The sequence below is a fragment of the Carlito syrichta genome, unplaced genomic scaffold, assembly GCF_000164805.1.
Source record: "Carlito syrichta isolate Samal-C Ts95f unplaced genomic scaffold, Tarsius_syrichta-2.0.1 Scaffold311198, whole genome shotgun sequence".
NCBI classification, from domain to species: Eukaryota; Metazoa; Chordata; class Mammalia; order Primates; family Tarsiidae; genus Carlito; species Carlito syrichta.
In genome coordinates, this window is record NW_007255294.1 from 485,003 (window position 1) to 504,391 (window position 19,389).

Consider the following 19,389-nt stretch of genomic DNA (forward strand, 5'->3'; position numbering starts at 1 on the left):
TTTTTCTTCTTTCTCTTTTTCTGTTTTCCAAAGTGTATTTAATGAACAAAGTCTACTTTTATAATAAAGGGGAATAAAGGACTTGAGTCTCTACATCTAATGTTGAAGCAAAACGAGTAAAATACAAACCAAAAAGCAGCCAGTAGGTTTTGCTAGAAGAAAAGAACTGGGGCAAAGGGACATTTAAGAGTGCAATTTTCTTAAAAAAAAAGAGATCAAAAAGAGGAGAAGGGGCAGGGTCTCAGGTATTCCAGGCTTGCAGGTACATGAAGCAGAGAATTAGGATGGAGAGAAGCATCATGGTTAAGCCAGTTAAGACTCCCATTTTTTGTGACCACACTGAAGTACACACACCTGCCCCTGCGACGCCCCTTCCCTTTCCTTCATAGGACCAGTGTCCCCGTGATCTGACTCAACCCATTCACTTGGCCACTGTTGCCCTGACCAGCCAGGAGCCTGGAGAAGATGAAGGCATCTGTCCTTCTCTCCCTCATCAGCTGCCTGGTAATTCCGAGTGGTGCTCACATCTTGGGGCGTTGCACGGTGGCAAAAAAGCTCCTCAAAGGAGGCCTGGATTACTTTGAAGGCTACAGCCTTGCAAACTGTGAGTAGGCTCTTCACAGTCCCTGACTTCTCACCTCCTTTCCCTCCCTCCCCTTCCCTGGCATCCCCAACTCCAGCTATTCTCAGAACCACACACCTCCTGTTCCATCTTAGGGGTGTGCCTGGCTTACTTTGAGAGCAAGTTCAATCCCACAGCTGTCTACGAGAACACACAAGATGGCTCCACTGGCTTTGGCCTCTTTCAGATCCGCAACAGTGACTGGTGTGACCAAGGAAGGAACCGCTGCCACATGTCATGTTCTGGTAGGTCTCCTCCTTCCATTCCACACCAGACATTGGAGGCCGTGGCACCATGTTCAGAGGTCTGCCTTCCCAATAGTCAGAGTTTACAAGCTTGGAGGAGAACCTGGCAGGAGCTGGCAAGAGCTGGGCTGAGCTGTATCTAGGGCAGGGTCCCGGGCAGCCTGAGCCCAACACTGCCAAGGTAGACAGTGAGACAGGGTTGCGGTGAGACAGGCAAGCTAGTCTGGGATGGAGCCTGGGATATGGCAATGGAGACCCACATCCAAATGGGCAGAGACAGTGTTGGGACATTGAAAGGAGGCTGCAGGCATCAGAGCCCATCCCAACTTGAAGGGTGGGAGCAGAGGGCTTCAGCTGGCCTGATGTCACCCATGCTCAGCCATTGCTCCCTTCTTCAAGGTGACAGATGTGCTACTTTGAAAGGCAGAAGTGTCACTGGGAGGAGACAGGAGCCAGTCATCCCCAAGGGAGCTTGCCTACTTCTCTTAGGGGGTTCCAAGTACCTGTGGTCAAGAGGAGATGGTTGCCAGAATTCATTAATTCTATAAGCATTTATTGAGCACCTACTAAATGCCAGGCTTTATAGAATTGTCATTCTAGTGCTTGCTAACTGCTAGGGTACTCTTCTAAGCTCTTCACAAGATTAATTCATCTAATGTTCACAATGGCCCCCACAGGTTAGGTTACTGTTATTATCCCCATTCTATAAATGGGGAAACTGAGGCCCAGGGAGGTTATATGCCCAAGACCACACAGCTTGAGAGTGGTAGTGCTGAGAGAATCGGAGCCCCAGCAATGTGGCTCCCATACTGGGGCTAACCCAGGAGGCTGCACAGCTGGGCCAGGTCTCCCTGACACCTGAGCTTTCTGCAGGAGGTGGGCCCAAGCACCCCGGGATCCTCAGGGCCTCCCTAATGAGCAAACCTCCCTCCACCCTGATGAGTGAGATCCATTCCAGAGCCTGCGGCTTCTGGGCAGTGTCTTTAGGAGACAGTGGAGAGGCTGGGGCAAAGGCTTGCAGCCTTCTCCTGTGGCCTGGGGAGCAGCACCAGCTTGCGCTGGGCCCCATGATCGGCCTCAGGCTCCAGATGGAAGTAAGAAAGTTTCTGGATTCAAGGAGGGAAAGGTACAGGAAGCCTGCAGGAAATCAGTGGGAATCCCAGCTGCTTCCATTAATAGAGGAACATGAGGCCTACATGAGGCTGGGTGTAGTGGCTCAAGCCTGTAATCCCAGCACTTTGGGAAGCCGAGGTGAGGGGATTGCCTGAGCCCACGGGTTCAAGAACAGCCTGGGCAATTTGGCAAGACCTTATCTCTACAATAAACAAAAAATTAGCCAGGCATGGTAGCATGCACCTGTAGTTCCAGCTACTTGGAAGGATTGCCGGAGCCCAGAAGGTTGACACTGGGGTGGCCGTGAGCATACCACTGCACTCCAGCCTGGGCGACGGAGTGAGACTCCAACTCAAAAAAAAAAAAAAAAAAAGAAATAGCTACATGAGCACAAGCTCATGTACAAATCACTTTCTGAAACTTCTCCATCTGTGAAGTGGAGATAACATTCACTACTTCTCAGGATTGCTGTGAGGGTTGGGTAGGATAATACCATGCAGGGACCATAGTTAACTACAACAATCACAGGCTATTTGGGGAAACATACAAATTAAAAACATCATTTAATCATTCTTTACAATTAATTAGATTAATTTAACTTGAATTTAAATGGAATGATGGAATAGTCAATGTCACCATGAGCTTCCTGGTGGCCAAGGCAAAGAGAAATACAGTAGGTTCATAATTTATATCCTTCTAAAAAGAAATATATAAGCTGGGCTTGGTGGCTCAGCCTGTAATCCCGTGCTTTGGGAGGCTGAGGTGAGTGGATTGCCTGAGCCCACAAGTTTGAGACCTGTGCAACTTGACGAGACCTCATCTCTACAATAAATCAAAAAACTAGCTGGGCATGGTAGCGCACGCCTGTAGTTCCAGCTACTTGGAAGGCTGAGGCGGAAGGATCGCCGGAGCCCAGCAGGTCGACACTGCGGTGGCCGGAAGCAGCCACTGCACTCCAGTCTGGGCGACAGAGTGAGACTCCAACTCAAAAAAAAAAAAGAAATATATATAGATCTTTCTTTCTCTTTCTCTGCCTCTCCAGAATCCAATTATCTACCTGTAATAGAAGTGGTACTGGGCGTTGTGATGAAAATATGATGGACTTAATATTCTTAAAACTCTCCCGCTAGGTAGAATGTAAAAAAGAAAAGGAAAAAAAGGCCATCTTTTAAAGTATCTGACTGACTGGGCATGGTGGCACATGCCTGTAATTCCAGCACTTTTGGAGGCTGAGGCGAGCAGGTTGCCTGAGCCCAGGAGTTTGAGACCAACCTGGGCAGCATAGCAAAGCCTTGTCTCTAAAAAATAAAACATAAAAATAAATAAATAAATAAAATTAGCTGGGCACGATGGGGCGTGCCTGTAGTCCCAGTTACTGGGGATGCTGTGGTAGAAGGATCGCCTGAGCATAGGAAGTCGAGGATGCCATGAACCATGATCATTGTGATAGTGCCACCTCACTCCAGTCTGGGCAACAGAGACCCTGACTCAAAAATGCATACATACATGCATACATAGTACCTGACCGAGTTGGCGAAAGTTGGAAAAATCCCTAGTGGCTAAAAAGGGGAGCCAGAATCCAGATAGGTAAGTGGGAATTGAAGCAGATAATGAACCTGGGCATCAGCTGATTCCTGTAGATCAGTGCTTAGTTTTAATGATCACCGTGTGGACAGAACCTGAGCAAGGTGAGGAGGTGCAATGGAGACCTCCACAGAAAGTAGAGACACCAGAGGGCTGCACTGCCAGGGAGAGGAATGAGCTAGGGACTCCTGAAAGTGAAGACATTCTAAGAGGAGTTGAAAACAGTCTTCCCTGGTTGCTTGTACCCACAGGCAAGTAGGATTCAATAGGATGGAAGCAATTTACCATCTGTAGGCACTGGACCCTGTGCTAAGCACGTGGGCAGTTCAGAGGGCTCATCCTTTCCCTGTCAGGCAAGGTGAGGAACAGAGAGGAGACAGGCTTTGGGGCTGCAGGATCTTGGCTCTACCTCTTACAAGTGATGTGATTTGAGGCTCAGGTTTCTTTTTTGTAAAATGGAGATAATACTAATACCTACCTTGCAAAGATTTTATGAGTTTTCAATCCACTATTGTGTACATAAAGTGCCAAGCAGTGTCTGGTATACTGCCTGGTACTTGATGAATACAACTTTCTTTTGTTCAAAGAATTTTCAAGATAGGTGGGGATTAGGACACAAGTGTGTATTTAACAGATAAATCCTGAATCAAAGTGAAATTTTATTCAGAAGAGGGGAGACAGCACAGTGGGCTAGGCAGTCAGTGGTAGACTTTTAAGAACTGTGCTGCTTGATGAGCAGATCCAGGTTGGGAAACGAGCAGGAACAGAGTGCTGGAGGAGAAACCACCCATGATCCCTAAGCTGTGGGTATCATGAATGGAGCACCCACCTTCAGGGTGGGCGCCATCTTTGTCTCTTGCCCTTGATGTGTTTTGAATGATGGAGTTGTGAGGAAAGCGGTGGGAAGTAAGGTTGTGGAAATGGAAAGGCACGTTGGGGTACAATCGGACTAAGTCAAAGATGTGGGGCTCTGTTTTATAGGCAAGGGGTACTGACGTGATGTTTTCTGGAAAAGCAATTTTTCGACTCGGGAAAGGGGAGACTAGTACAGGCAGCAAGGAGGGTACCACAACAGTCCCTATTGGGAGGTCTTTGTTTCCACATTCCATAGAGGGAATGGAAGGATGAGTACATAAACATGCTGGTTCTTCAGAGACACTGCTGGGCCCTTTCACAGGTTGTTCCCTGTGCCTAGAACAGTGTTCCTCCTGTGACTCCCTCAATCCCCTTTCTTTACCTACTCCTGTAGATGTCACTTGTCCCAGTAACCCTTCTCTGATGCTTAAGTCTAACTTAGGTGCCCCTACTAAATGCTTCCTCATCAAACTGTGTTCCCCCATCATTCCAAGTATCCATTTTATTACAAGTGACTGCAGGCTCTGTGAGGGTGGGGATGGGTTTATCGTGTTTGCCATTAGATCTCTACTACTACTTATATTGCCTAGCACAGAAGAAATAGTGAATATATACATATATTTTAATGGAAAAATTATTATAGGACTTACGAGGAAAAAAAACAATGGTTTTCGTTAAAAGTTGACTACATCCTGCTACCTTTTAGGGCTGTCTGAGAAAAATCTATGAATAGATTTATTCTTGGAATTTCATGAAAGTCTGTCTAGTGTGAATGCTCTGTGCCTTCCCTGACATCCCTCTAACCTAGCTGTCGCATAGTGGTGTGGTATCTTCCACTTTATTTTCTCCACAGAGTTACTGAATCCGAATTTAAAGAAGACAATTGAATGTGCCAAGATAATTGTAAGAGGAAAAGAAGGGATGGGAGCATGGTAAGTAGTACATTTTTTTGTATAGCCTGTATCCATGATTTTCACTCATTGTCTTTTATATTAACCTTGGCCAAATCTTGGCTGCTGAATCTGCAGTCCCAAACTAACGGACTCCTACTCAGCAAAGTAAGTAGCAGAAAACCACCGAGTTCTACAACCTCAAGGCCACAGAAGGAAGGAAATAATTATCAGACAAATTGCCTTGAGTTGCACCTTTTTTTTCAAGTCTTGTGTAGAGTTATATAGAATGCCAGCTTGAACATCCTCAGAATAAATCTCTGTGGTTATTATAATAGTCTCTTATTATTTTCTCATATAAATTCCCCTAAGGTTTTTGAATACATTTAAGATTGTTGATGCATATTGTGAAATGACTCTCCAGTAAGCGTGTATCAATTTATATTTCCATTGAAAGTTTTAGTAAAATGTCTATTTTTTTTTTTTTTTTTTTTTGAGTTGGAGTCTCACTCCATTACCCAGGCTGGAGTGCAGTGGCACGTTCGTGGCCACCCCAGCATCGACCTGCTAGGTGCTGGTAATCCTTCCATCTCAACCTTTCAAGCAGTTGGAACTACAGGTGCACGCTACCCTGCCCAGCTAATTATTTATTTATTTATTGTAGAGATGAGGTCTTGCCAAGTTGCCTGGGCTGGTCTCGAACCTGTGGGCTCAGGCAATCCCCTCACCTCAGCCTCCCAAAGTGCTGGGATTACAGGCTGAGCCACCAAGCCCAATCGGTAAAATGCCTATTTACTGCACCTTTACCAATCACAAAATTTTGCCATTTGAAAGGCGAATAACAATTTTGTTTTATCTTCTTTTACCTTTTGTAATATTACATTAGGGTGTTTTCCTCTATATTTGTTATATATTAATATTCTTTTGTGATTTTTTTTTGTCCCTGTCCCTTGCCTATTTTTGAAATTCAAGTCATCATATTTATTTCAAAGAACTCTTTATATATTTGATTATTGTATATTTGTTGCCAAAAATAACTACAAATTTGATTTCCTCTTTAGCCAGGCATTTGGTTAGTAAAGTCTTCTAAAATTTACAGGTGGTTGGGCCTGTGTCTGACTTCTTTCACTCAATGTTGTATTTGTTCATGTTGTTGTATGTAGTTGTAATTCATTCATTCTCATTGCTGTATAGTATTCCATTGTATGGATACACTACAACTTATTTATTTAATCTTTTATTGGTGGACATTTGGGTAGTTTCTATTTTTTTAATACTGCCATGAACATTCTATACTTATCTTTTGGTGAATATGTAAATGGATTTCTATTGTTTATACTGAGAAATAAAATTGCTAGTCATAGGATATACATATTTTCAAATTTTTCATACCGAGCCAAACAATTTTCTAAAGGAATTTTGATTCATTTACAATGCTACCAACAGTTATAGGTTTCAGTTGCTTCACATTCTCACCAGTGTTTGTTGTTTTTAGTTTATACTCATGACTGTGTGGTGGCATTGCAAGATAGTTTTACTTTGCATTTCCCTGGTGAAGTTGAGCATCTCGTTGACTGTTTAGATATCCCTTTTTGTGAAGTCCCTGTTCAAATATTTTGTCAACTTTTCTATTGTGTCATTTGTCTTTTTCTCATTAGTTTGTAAGAGATATTTATATATTTCAGATACAAGTTTTTTGTTGGATACATATATTGCAAAATATCTTTCATTCTGTGGACTACCTTTTTAAAAAAATAAAATTATTTATTTATTTATAAATAAGAGATGGGATCTGGCTCTGTTACCCAAACTGGAGTGCAGTGGCATGATCATGGCTCACTGCAGCCTTGACCTCCTGGTCATGAGTGATCCTTCTGCCTTAGCCTCCCAAGTAGCTGGGACAACTGGCATGTGCCACCATGTGCCTGGATTTTACCTTCTTAAATGGTGTCTTGATAAATGAAATTCTTAGTTTTAAAATAGTCTAATTTATTTTCACTTTCCCTTTATGGTTGTTTTTAAACAAATATTTGCTTATTCCTTTGTCCTGAGGATATGCTTCTTTTTTTTCTAAAAATTCTATTGTTTTACCTTTCACTTTGGCTCTACAATATCTTTTCTTTACTTTCCTTGCCTTGTTGCATGGGCTAGGGTCTCCAGTAAACATTGAATAGAAGTGATGTTGGTGGCATCCTTGTCTCATTCCTAATCTCACGGGTAAAGAAGTTCAATATTTTATCATTACATGTGATGTTTTCTTTAAGTTTAATCAGATTTTAAGAGTTTTCCTTCCCACGTCTAGTTTGTTTAAAGTTTTTTTAAAAATCATGAATAAGTTGTTGAATTTCAGTTATTACATTTTTAATTTCTTACAATTCTTTGTTATCTTATCCATCTTCCTTTTAAAATTTAATTTTTAAAAAAATCTCTGTTCTCTCATGGCTTTTTCCAGAGGTTGTGTCTGGTGATGTCTTATTAAGAATGTCAGTTTTGTAAAATTTACTTCTGGATCCTGCAGTATGTCATTTTCAGAAGAATGGTCCTCTGGATTTTATTATGATGTCCCCTTTTTTTCTTGTGATATTTCCCCATAGGTATCATGTTAATTTTATTCTGTTTATCCTTCCTTGAATTAGGACTAAGTTGCCCATATTCACTATTTGCCAAATAGGCATATTATGTGACTTTTTTTGGTCTCTGTTCATGATTCTTGAGTAATGACCAGACCCTTTTCTCAGTTGTTCACCTGGGGGTAGATTAGTGAGCAACATATCTTGGCCCAATTTCGAGCCTGGAGACTTTTCTGGTGTGAGTGTTTGGATCTTTCTGATAGTCTAAACCAACAGGGTACATGAAAACCCTGCATTTTCAGCTTGCACTGCTACCACCCCCATGGATGCAACTTATGATGGCAGGCCTACATTACCTACTTGACTCTGTACCACTAAAAATTTCCATCATCTTCTGCCTTTTCTCCCCCTATTCAACATCTCATAATTGCCTGCCTGGTTGATTCTGGGCTTTGTAATCTCCAGTTAGCTCTAGGAACAGTGACATATTTACTAAGTGCCAGATGGTATAATTTTTCAGAACTTAATATTTCTGAAATTAGGCTTTATTTTGCAATCAATGTATTCTGTCCCAAAAGTTAAGAAATCATTGATGAGTGTTAGAATAGAAGCCTCTTACAATAGAAGAAATCTTTTAATAAAGCTGCAATTATTTTTTGACTGGTTTGGTGTGCAGTTTTGTGTTGACATGCACATCATCACTTAATCCTCACAAATCTCTCTGCAGAAAGTAGTTCTATCTTCATTTTTTTAAAGTGAGGAAACTGGGGCACAAAGAGGTAGAATGACTTAGCCATGGTCTTAGCTGTCCTGGATCTGAGCTATTCCCAGCCTCAGGTTTCACCAGGCTACTCAGAGAGATGGGAGTGGATGACATAGAGACCTATGTTCTGGTTGTATAGAAGGCAACCAAAGGATGACTGTTCAGTCCTTCTGTGGATCCAGACTCAGGGATTCTGAGCAGTTCAGACAGTTGGAGATGGCAAGGCTGCAAGTAGACTCATTTCATTAGTGTAAGACTGGGTGGTGGTGTGCCTTCCATAACCCATGGACCCTGTGGGGAGTGGAGACCTCATTCAGAATCTGGCCCAGGAAGTGTGTCTGTTTCAGAGGCTTTTTTGTTGTTGTTGCTTTTTTGGTCTTTTTCTGTGTCTTCACGATATTTTGGAACTAAATTCAATCAGAGATTATTTTTCTTGCTTCTGTATCTCCAGCATCCAGTTCTGTGCCTGGAACATAATGGGTGCCCCCTAAATGTTTTTGAAAAACTGAGGCTGCATTTGGAGGTACTACTCAGAAGCTATTCACAACATTTTAATTTTTTAATTTATTGCTTTTTTTTTAAATGAAAAATAAAATTTTTCCTCTTATTAGTAGCCTCCTCAAGGTCACCACTGCTAATATGTCTTATAACGCAAAGAAAAATATCTGCCCAAATAGTTTTAAACACACATGAAATCCCAGTGTACACACTGACATGCACCTTGTTTTTTTAATCTTTTTTTTTAGTTGGAGTCTCACTCTGTCACCCAGGCTAGAGTGCAGTGGCATGCTCACGGCCACCGCAGCCTCGACCTGCTAGGCTCAGACGATCCTTCCACCTCAACCTTCCGAGTAGCTGGAACTACAGGCACGCACCACCACACTTGGCTAATTTTTTGATTTATTGTACAGATGAGGGCTCAAGTTGCCCAAACTGGTCTCGAACCCCTGAGCTCGGACAATCCTCTCACCTTGGCCTTCCTAAGTGCTGGGATTATAGGCGTGAGCTACCATATCTGGTCTGCTTTTTTTCACTTATTAATAGCACTCATGAATCTTGGCATAGCACTACTTAAAGGTTGCTGCTGTTGCTGTAATAGCTTAGTATCCCACCGTATAGATGTTTCAGTTAATTTATCTGCCAGTCTCCTACTGATGAACATTTAGATTGTTTCCATTTTTTGTTGCTATTGCTGCTGTTTCAAAATTCTATCATAAGCATTTTGCTGCTGTAAGTTTTATGTTCTTTCAAGTGTAACAATAGGGTAATCCCTGGCAGGGTATTTGTTGGGACTATTTGGTGCATTTAAAAGTTGGAGAGACTAGTTGCTAAATTGTTATTTGGAAAAGTGGTCCCTCAGCCACATTGTATGAGGGAGCCTGTGTCCTTCAAGCTCACCAGTCTGAGGTGTTAAACACTTGTGCAGTTTTAAAATTATACCATTCTGTTTTATTATGTATTCTTAAATTACAAAGGAAGTTGAGCATCTTTTCATGTGGTTTGTTGGCCATTTTTCTGTGAACTGCTTATTCATATTCTTAGCCCATTTTTTTATTGGGTTGATAAGTGTTTTCTTCTTACTGATTTTTTATGTGTCCTTTATAAATCAGGGTTATTACTTTGTTCATCATAGATGTACTATTTTTTTAGGTTTGGTATTTGTATTTTAACTTTGGTATAATAAACTTGGTACATTCATCCAACAAAAGTTTTATAGTTTCACAGAATCAAATCCCTCAGTTTTTCTTTTGTGGCTGCTGGATTTATATGAAATCTCCTTAGAAAGGTCTTTTAGGCTCTTCAGTTGTCCATAAATTGAGCCGTATTTTTCTCTATATCACAACAGTGCTGGCACAGAATAAGCCCTATTTTAAATTTTTGTTAAATAAATTTAAAAATAAAATTGTTATGTTTTTATGGCCTTGTTGAAATTTATTTTGGTATAAAAAGTGAAATGTAGAGATTCAAGTTTATAATTCCAAGTGGTAGTCTTTGGTTTCAGTACCACTTATTCATTAACCCATTTTCACCACTAACTTAATAGCTTGCATTTTAAAGTGAAAGTCCCATTATTAGCGTTAACTGTCTTCTGAATGTTTGAAATACCTTTCATACATAGTCTTGACCTTCCCATTAATTTGAAAGCTTGGCTGACCCTCTAGGGTAAGCACAAATGAGCTAAAATCATCTTTATTTTACGGTACCAAGTAGAGATATGCTAAGCCAGGCTAATCAAGGCCCCCTTACTCACTCAAGTTCCCAGTGAAGCGAGCACTTATTAAGCTAGCAGGCAGCCATGCATTTCCTAAAGCTCAGATTGGGCAGCTCTGCAGGGTTGGGGCAGACAAGAAGGGAGAAGACCAACACTCCACATGCACCCAGGAGTCCTTCTGCAGTGTTCACCCTGGGGCTATGCTCAGCTTTGAGATTTCTGAAGATAGTAATGTTTGTGTTTTACCTGCTGCTCTCTAACTATGAGGGGTCAGGGGACCACAGCCCCTTCTTCCACTGTGGGAACCTCCTGGAAGATCCATGGAGGCCTGCCTGCCAAGGGGTGAGATGACTACACAGTGTTTCTAACGGCCTGCTGTTGGCCTGGTGATGCCCCAAGCCAGAGGTAGGGACTGGAGAACTTGAGGTCTCGGTGCTGGCACAGGGACTTAGAACAGGGGATCACTTTCAGGGGCACTAGGAGAAAAGATTAGAGAAACTTCATCCAGCTGCTCTAGGTGGGTTGAGAAGCTGGAAGGAATTCTGGAAGGCGAAGAGTAAAACACACACATGGAGAGGTAAAAGCGACCCTGGCCAGGGAACAAGATTCTAACTGCAGGCCTAGAATCTGCAGGACTCACCGTGTAGCTCTTGGCAAGTCAGAGGACTTCTCCCAAGCTCACTTCAGAGAAGCTAAGGATACTTCCCTTTCAGGGCTGGCAGAAAATTTTACAGTTCACAGTTCAGCCTCTCCATCACACCATGTGGGGTTTATGGAATGAGGCAAGGTGCAGTCGGGCACTAGGACAGAGAAAGCACTGGCACGATGTGGTAGAGACAGCTCTGGAGGTACACAAAAGCCTTCAGAAATGTGCCCAGAGCAGGATTGGCAAACAAATGCTCCAGGGGCATAGCAGGTGGTGTAAGTGGCCTGGATTGGGCTGCGAAGCTCTGGAGGTCCTGAGTTCTGACTTGAAGGAGCTCTTCCCTTCCTCTCCACAGGCCCACCTGGTCCCAGTACTGCCAGTTCTCCGACACTCTGGCACAGTGGCTGGATGGTTGCAAGCTATAGCCATCTGAGTGGCCCCCACACACTTACCGGTTGCATCTTGAGAATGAAGACGCCTTTCTGTTTGCTGCTTCACACGATCCTATTATCCCACCACTTGACAGCTCCAGATGGAAAAGGACAAAAGTTTGCTTCATTCAGGGATGCAGGATGCAGAATAAACCAAGCTAGTTACTCTAAAGGTCTCTGCCTGGATGATTGTTACTATGATCACCATTATTTGCTATTATCACAATTTGTTAGTTTTTGATCTCTGATAGAGGGTTTGAAGGAAGGAAACTATCTGAAAGACAAGATGCATCCGTGGATGCCCATATTAAATAGAAAAAGGAAGAAAACATACAGTGGGGAAAGGGAGTTGAGAAAAGGAGGCTAGTGCAAGCAGGGCCTCCAGTCCCCAAGTGTGTCTACCCTGGGGACACACAGGTGGCAGTGAGGAGACCACAAAGTCCTCCTTGCTCTTCTACAGAGACAATCAAGTGACAGTTGCTCATTTCTTATGAAACGTTAAGTTTCTAAAAATTAAAAATAACAGAAATGCTAAAAAGGAGAAGGATCCTTCCATGATCTCAGTGCCCACAGGCAATCGCTGTTGTATTTTGGCTGCATTTCCTTGGGTCTTTTTTCTGTATAGGTCTTTTTTCTCAATAGTGCTGTGATAAAGCTATAAATCAAGAGTTTTGTACTTGGCTTTTTAGAAAACAAATAAACAAACACAGTAATAAACTTTTCCCTACAAGTATTTTGATTTTAAGAACAGGGTTTTTTTGTTTGTTTTTTCTTGTTTTTGAGTCAGGGACTCACTCTGTTGCCCAAGCTGGAGTATAGTGGCACAGATCACAGTTCACTGTAGCCTCAACATCTTGGGCTCAGGCGATCCTTCCACCTCAGCCTCCCGCATAGCTGGGACTACAGGCATGCACCACTGTGCCTGGTTAATTTTTTTATTATTATTATTATTATTTTTTGTAGAGACGAGGTCTTGCTATGTTTCCCAGGCTGGTCTTGAACTCTTGAGCTCAAACAATCCCACCTCAGCCTCCCAAAGTGCTGGGATTGCAAGTGTGAGCCACCATGCCTGGCATTTATTTCAGAAGCGAGTGGCTTACAGACTTCTTGCATTGACTGGAGCGCAAGGTGTTAGCCTGGGCTTCGTGGACACACCTATCTGAGACCTGGTAGCGGCAGCAGAAATAGCAGCAGAAGGATCTGCTCATCAGGTCCGGTCACCTGTAGAACTCACGCTGTAACAGGCTGTAGATCACATAGTCCTCCCTTGTTTAGGAAGGAAAGAACTGGAGTGGCATTGAGAGAGCATGTCTGCATCATGTACTTCATGGTGGTGCTACAGATTCTCCAAAATGAAATTTTAGTGTCAGTTAACATTCCGGTGTATGAGTGTACCATATTTTATTTAAGTTTTCCCCACTGTTAGATTTTTAAGTGTTGTCATTTTAAAAGCACACACACACACACACACACACACACACACACACACACACCTACTTTCCCCCTTACAAACATGGGTTACTACTAAATATGCAGTTTTTTACCCTGCTATTTTCACTCAATATTTTGTGGTCTAATATTGTTCAGGTTTACAACAGAGATCCCAGCATCACTTTTAACTACTCACAATATCCCACCATATAGACATACTATCATGTAAATAACCCTTTATTGTTAATTACTTTTAGTCTAGAGAAAAATTAAGTTAGGTGAACAGTGGTCACCTTAATGGCAGATAGGACTGAAAGCAAGTCCTCCCTTCTGTTTTGTTTGCATCTTGATCACTTTTCAGAAGGAGGAGAAATTGCTATAAGCTAGAATTTCAGGAGCAGGACTTCTATTCAAGTTCAGCTTAACCTAATGTTGTGTGGCTTTCCTTCCTCTCCAGAGAAGAGGGTATTTGACATTTCCCTACCACACAGCATGAATCACACAGTGAAATTTTTGCTGGCAGCGGTACTTGCTGTTGAGATCAATGAGAAGCTTTTGAGACCTTGAGAGCAACCCCTTTATTGAGCTGGGAATCCTACGCTGTTTCCGAGGGTGGGTCCAAGAACAATAATGTACATGGCCTGAACCCAACCTTATCCCAGAATTAATGACAAGCTGCAATTGATTCAAACACTATCTCCTCAAGTGCCAAATCCAGCGTGCTGCCGCCTCCTTCCGGCCCATTGCTTCTGCCGCGGTTCACCGTCCTCTAATGGCCACTTGTGTCAACATGGGCGTGAGGCATGAGGACAAAGCAAATGTTAGTGTATTGATTGGAATGACCTCTCCAGGGTTTCCCAAGCCCACTGATAATAGCAGTTACAATGAGCACTCATTCTGGGGGCTCAGATTCTCTCGTCTGGCTTATAGAATGATCAGAACTGGATTAGGAACTCTCAATAACAGCAACTTCCATTGTTATTACTTCTTCACCTCACTTTTTTTTTGGAGTCAGGGTCTCACTATGTCACTCAGGCTAGAATGCAATGGCTCACCATATAGTCTTGACCTCTTGAGTTCAGTTGATCTTTCCACCCTAGCCTCCTGAGTAACTGGGACTATAGGTGCATGCCATGTGGCTAATTTTTTGATTTTTTTTTGTAGAGATGAGGTCTCGCCTAGGTCAGCCAAACCTTGGCTGGTTTGAAACTCCTGACCTCAAGCAATCCTCCTGCTTTGGCCTCCCCAAGTGCTGGAATTACGGGTGTGAGCCACCATGCCCAGTCACATTATTATTACTTCTATTACCAGCAACTACTGTATTAATTCCAACTTGACAAATATTACAAGAAAAAAAACTTGCATACAATATTTCCAAGACTTGCCAAACATTATAAGGTAGGTGTGAATTTTGACCATATTATAGGTGGGAAGACTGAGGCTTGGTGGGGCTCAATAATTTGACTTCATTCCAGTCTGGTAAGTGATGAAGATGGGATGGGTATCTCCTCAAAATATGACCTGCACATTTATCCCCCTTTCAAACCCTGATAAAGTATTGGTATTACTTTTCTATTCCATTCATTGTCTGGAAAATTGGGTCTCCAGCTTTTAAATTAAGTTGTTGCATTGAAGAGATGTTAGGCAACTAGTGCAGGACAATGGGTCATTGTCTCAGTGCCCATTCCAAAGACTGGGAAATTGAGGGAACCTTCTCAACTGCACAAAATAAGTCAGTAGAGAAGACAGTGTGCTGATCTGAGGCATTTCTAAACTTCTGTCATGTTAAAAATCACCTGGGGCAGCTGTTAAAATACTGATTCCTGGGCCATGCCCCAGACTTGCTGAATCCATAGCTCCAGAGGTGTAGCCCAGGAATCTGTATTTTAAAGACTTCACCGGATAAATCTTGTTTTGGAAACTTGAGAGAAACCGGTTAGTGCAAAAACCACAGGGCTGGGAAGAGTCAGAAGTCACAGTGATCATCCCTGCCACTTACTGTTGAGCTACTTAACTTCCCATGCCTCATCTTTCCTATCTGTAGACTGAAGTGAAGTGACCCTGACTGGTCTGGCCACACATTGGTGATGTTGAAGACAGTAGTGAGGCTAGGAGGTCTTCTGACTCCTGGGCCATTTACATGCTTCCCAGTGCTATTTTGGCTTTATGAATAAAAACCCTGCTGTAGACCTGGCATCAGCAGGGGCTGGCATGATGTGTGTGTGTGTGTGTGTGTGTGTGTGTGTGTGTGTGTGTGTGTGTGTGTGTGTTGTGTGCCAGGAGTGTCTTGTGGCATAATAGCCTGATCAAATCATTCACTGGAGCAAGATTGTCTCTCACTCACCCTCAGAACACTGCTTTCCAGAATTCCCCTTAAGCGGCGGCTGGTTTTTGCTTTGAATTCCAAAGCCTACATACTTCGGAAGTTACAGGAGAGATGGGCAGTCCCTGCTCCTCATCGCTCCTTCCTCCCTAAAGTTCTCTAGCTCCTTTAAAGCAAGTGCTCCTCCTCTATTCTCCTGTTCCTGCCTCTCATTCACTGGAGATTTTGGCTCACAACTCACTATTTTTCCACCACTACTAGAGTCATCATTGTTGGTGGCTTCAGTATTTACAAGCTGCCAGCACCCTGGCATTGCAGTTCCTTGAGGTCATCTTCTGCAAAGACCTTGTTCTCCACTCACTCCAGCCACCACACTCAGGGCCATACCTTAGCTTTGTCATTACTAGTAGCTCTGCCACCTAAAAAAAAATCTCAAGTCTAAGACCTCACTCTTTCAACACCACCTCGTATCTTTTTTTTTTTTTTTTTTGAGCTGGAGTCTCACTCTGTCAGCCAGGCTGGAGTGCAGTGGCACACTCATGGCCACCCCAGCATCGACCTGCTGGGCTCTAGTGATCCTTCTGCCTCAGCCTTCCATGTAGCTGGAACTACAGGTGCACGCTACCACACCCAGCTAATTTTGTATTTATTGTAGAGATGAAGTCTCACCAAGTTGACAGGGCTGGTCTCGAACCCATGGGCTCAGGCAATCCTCTCACCTCAGCCTCCCAAAGTGCTGGGATTATAGGTGTGAGCCACCACGCTTGGCTCACCTCATATCTTTCCATGATCTCTTAAGCAGTTCTCTGGTTCCAATGATTCATTGACTCCACTGGGATCTCTAAAGATTGGCCCTGTCACCCCTGAACTGTCCCTCACCTCATGTCCTCACTTCTCTCCTGGCATGGCTTAGATTTCAGAGCCACCATCACACTGACATCATACATGCACTCTCACCCCCCATACCCCTTTCTCTCCTCTCTGACATACTCACATGACTACCCAATCCCAATTAAACCCAACTCTCTACCTACTTTGTATTTGTACCCAAGTTAGCTGTACACATTTGGAGAAGGAAAAACCCCACAAAACTGTGTGGACTGGTATCACTTTAAATTCTTGACAACCATCATCAAGTGGGCCTTTACGTTTCCAATCTCTTAGATGACTATTTCACACTTTCTCTTCTCTCTTTCAAGCTCTAACACCTCCTCCCTCATCCACCCTTTTAGCTGCTGAAGCTGCTTCCTATTTCACTGAGGAAACAGAAGCCATCAGATAAGACCATCTGCAGCCCCGTCCCCACCTCTGTTCACCCACGCACCCGCCTTTTCTCCCGTTGTTATGGAGGAACTGTGGATTTTCCCGGCTAGCGCAGGCCTCTCCACTAGGTTCCTGGACCTCAATCCCCTTGGCCTTGTCTCACTTTACAAGATACAAGTGATAATGTACTACCACTTTTCCTCCCTGCTTGATTGCTTACACCATCATAAAAACATATCGTAATAGTTCCCATTTAAAACAATCTCTCTTTCGGCCTCTGACTTCCTGCCATTGCTTCAAAAGATTTCTCAAAAGAATTGTTCAATTTCCCTCTCTTCTCTGCCCTTCATTTGAGTTTCTCTCAAACCCACTTCATTGGAAGCATATTTATTATGGTCACCAATGATCTCATATTACAAAATCCTATGATCAATTCTCAGTTCACATCTTAACTCTCAGCAGCATCTGACGTGGTCAATCACTCCTTCCTTTGCAAAACACAATTCTCTGTCTTTGGGGATACCATACGTTCTGGTGTTTCTCCCACCTCCCTGGGAGAAACTCACGACTCCTTCAACGCTTTTGTTGATGTCCCCTCCTCTTCCTCATCAATGTTGGAGGGACCCAGGCTCAGCTCTCTTCCTTTTTCATCTATTCCCATAGCTTTACATCAGTATCTTTATCACTTCCAAATATATATACTTGTTTTACATTCCACTTGACTGATGAATAGACATCCACACCTACAATATAGCAGAAACAGAAAACAGACATGTGTTGAAAGGGGCTTCAGGCACACACTTCTTTGTCTTCACATTCCTGGGTCACATAGGACATGCTTTGTCTCCGGGTCTCATACCACCATCGATCTGTGTATGAAGCATCTTGGTACCAGAGAACCTGGTCATGGTGGGGTGTCTTACAATGAATTGGTCATGTGAGCACATGCTCTAGCTATGTGGCCAGCCTTAATAACCACTGAGATCCCCTTTTTCAGGTTGGAAAAAGCAGGTGAAAACTATCCATCCAATTACTTTCCTAAATAATGCTGACAAAGCAGCTCTCTGACCCAAGGGTACAGAGCATCGCTTTTCTTTAGTTAATACATCTGATAGTATCAGCAAGGGCCATTTACTCTACAGATGGGCACATAGTCAATCTAGACTATTTGAAGTTAACCCATACTTACAGAATAAGGCATTCTATAAGCCCATGGATGGTGGAGCTGGCAGAAGCACTGCAGGCCAGGCAGGAGAATATTCTAGTGAATACACAAATGACTGCTTCTGTCATGACAAAAGGGGTCAATGTAATGCATCTCCCATAGAATGACCACCTAGTTCCTCTGAGGAATGGTGTTCTATTGAGGGCATCAATGGTGGTCTTTGCTATGCGTAGGCTGGGCAGGTCAGTCTTGGTGAAGAGGAGTCGCTGTTGCACGAGCTTCATCCCTGCCACCATAGCCATTTTGTTTTCTCATCATGTGTGACTAGTGTCCACAGCTCATCTTGTTTGTCAGATTATTGAAAGCCTCATGTGCTGTGGTGAGCTTCACACAGGACACAGATATCCTCACACTGTCTCCATTCCAAGCAGACTATCTGAAAATCCATTCCCCAGATTTTGTGGTCACCAATCTTCTAGTTTTGTTCCTTATTTTTATTTATTTATTTATTTATTTGAGTTGGAATTTCACTCTAACGCCCAGGCTGGAGTGCAGTGGCACGCCCATGGCCACCCCAGCGTTGACCTGCTGTGCTCCAGCGATCCTTCCACCTCAGTCTTCCAAGTAGCTGAAACTACAGGTGCGTGCTATCATGCCCGGCTAATTTTTTTTTTTTTTTGAGTTGGAGTCTCACTCTGTTGCCCAGACTGGAGTGCAGTGGCCGCTCCCGGCCACCGCAGCCTTGACCTGCTGTGCTCCAGCGATCCTTCCACCTCAGCCTTCCAAGTAGCTGGAACTACAGGTGCGTGCTATCATGCCCGGCTAATTTTTGATTTATTGTAGAGATGAGGTCTCACCAAGTTGCCCAGGCAGGTCTCAAACCCGCAGACTCAGGCAATCTACTCACCTCAGCCTCCCAAAGGCGCGGGATTACAGGCTGAGCCACCGAGCCTGCCTCCGGCTAATTTTTCGTTATTGTAGAGACAAGCTCTCGCCAAGTTGACCGGGCTGGTCTCGAACCCAGGGGCTCAGGCAATCCACTTACCTCGGCCTCCCAAAGTACTGGGATTACAGGCTGAGTCACCAAGTCCAGCTGTCTTGCTCCTTCTAAATCCCTCACCATGTAGTCAAATCCTTATCCACCTTCCATGAATCAGCATAAATTTCTACCTTGCAACATCTTCTTTCCAGGAAGAATGAACAACCCACTGTCTTGCTTAAAGTTCTGCCCATAGGAAGGATTTCCCTTTCCACTGTGCTCTGTATAAGGTAATAA

At 43.4% G+C, this 19,389-nt stretch overlaps 1 protein-coding gene across 1 annotated transcript; it reads left to right on the forward strand.

Moving 5' to 3' along the window:
- Positions 1-460: 460 nt before the first annotated feature.
- Positions 461-12,099, forward strand: LYZL4 (lysozyme like 4). Its single transcript, XM_008068550.2, has 4 exons — positions 461-604; positions 718-867; positions 5,273-5,351; positions 11,856-12,099. The coding sequence occupies exons 1-4, from the start codon at positions 466-468 to the stop codon at positions 11,923-11,925; spliced, it is 438 nt and encodes a 145-aa protein (XP_008066741.1). The 5' UTR covers positions 461-465; the 3' UTR covers positions 11,926-12,099.
- The last annotated feature ends 7,290 nt before the right edge of the window (positions 12,100-19,389 follow it).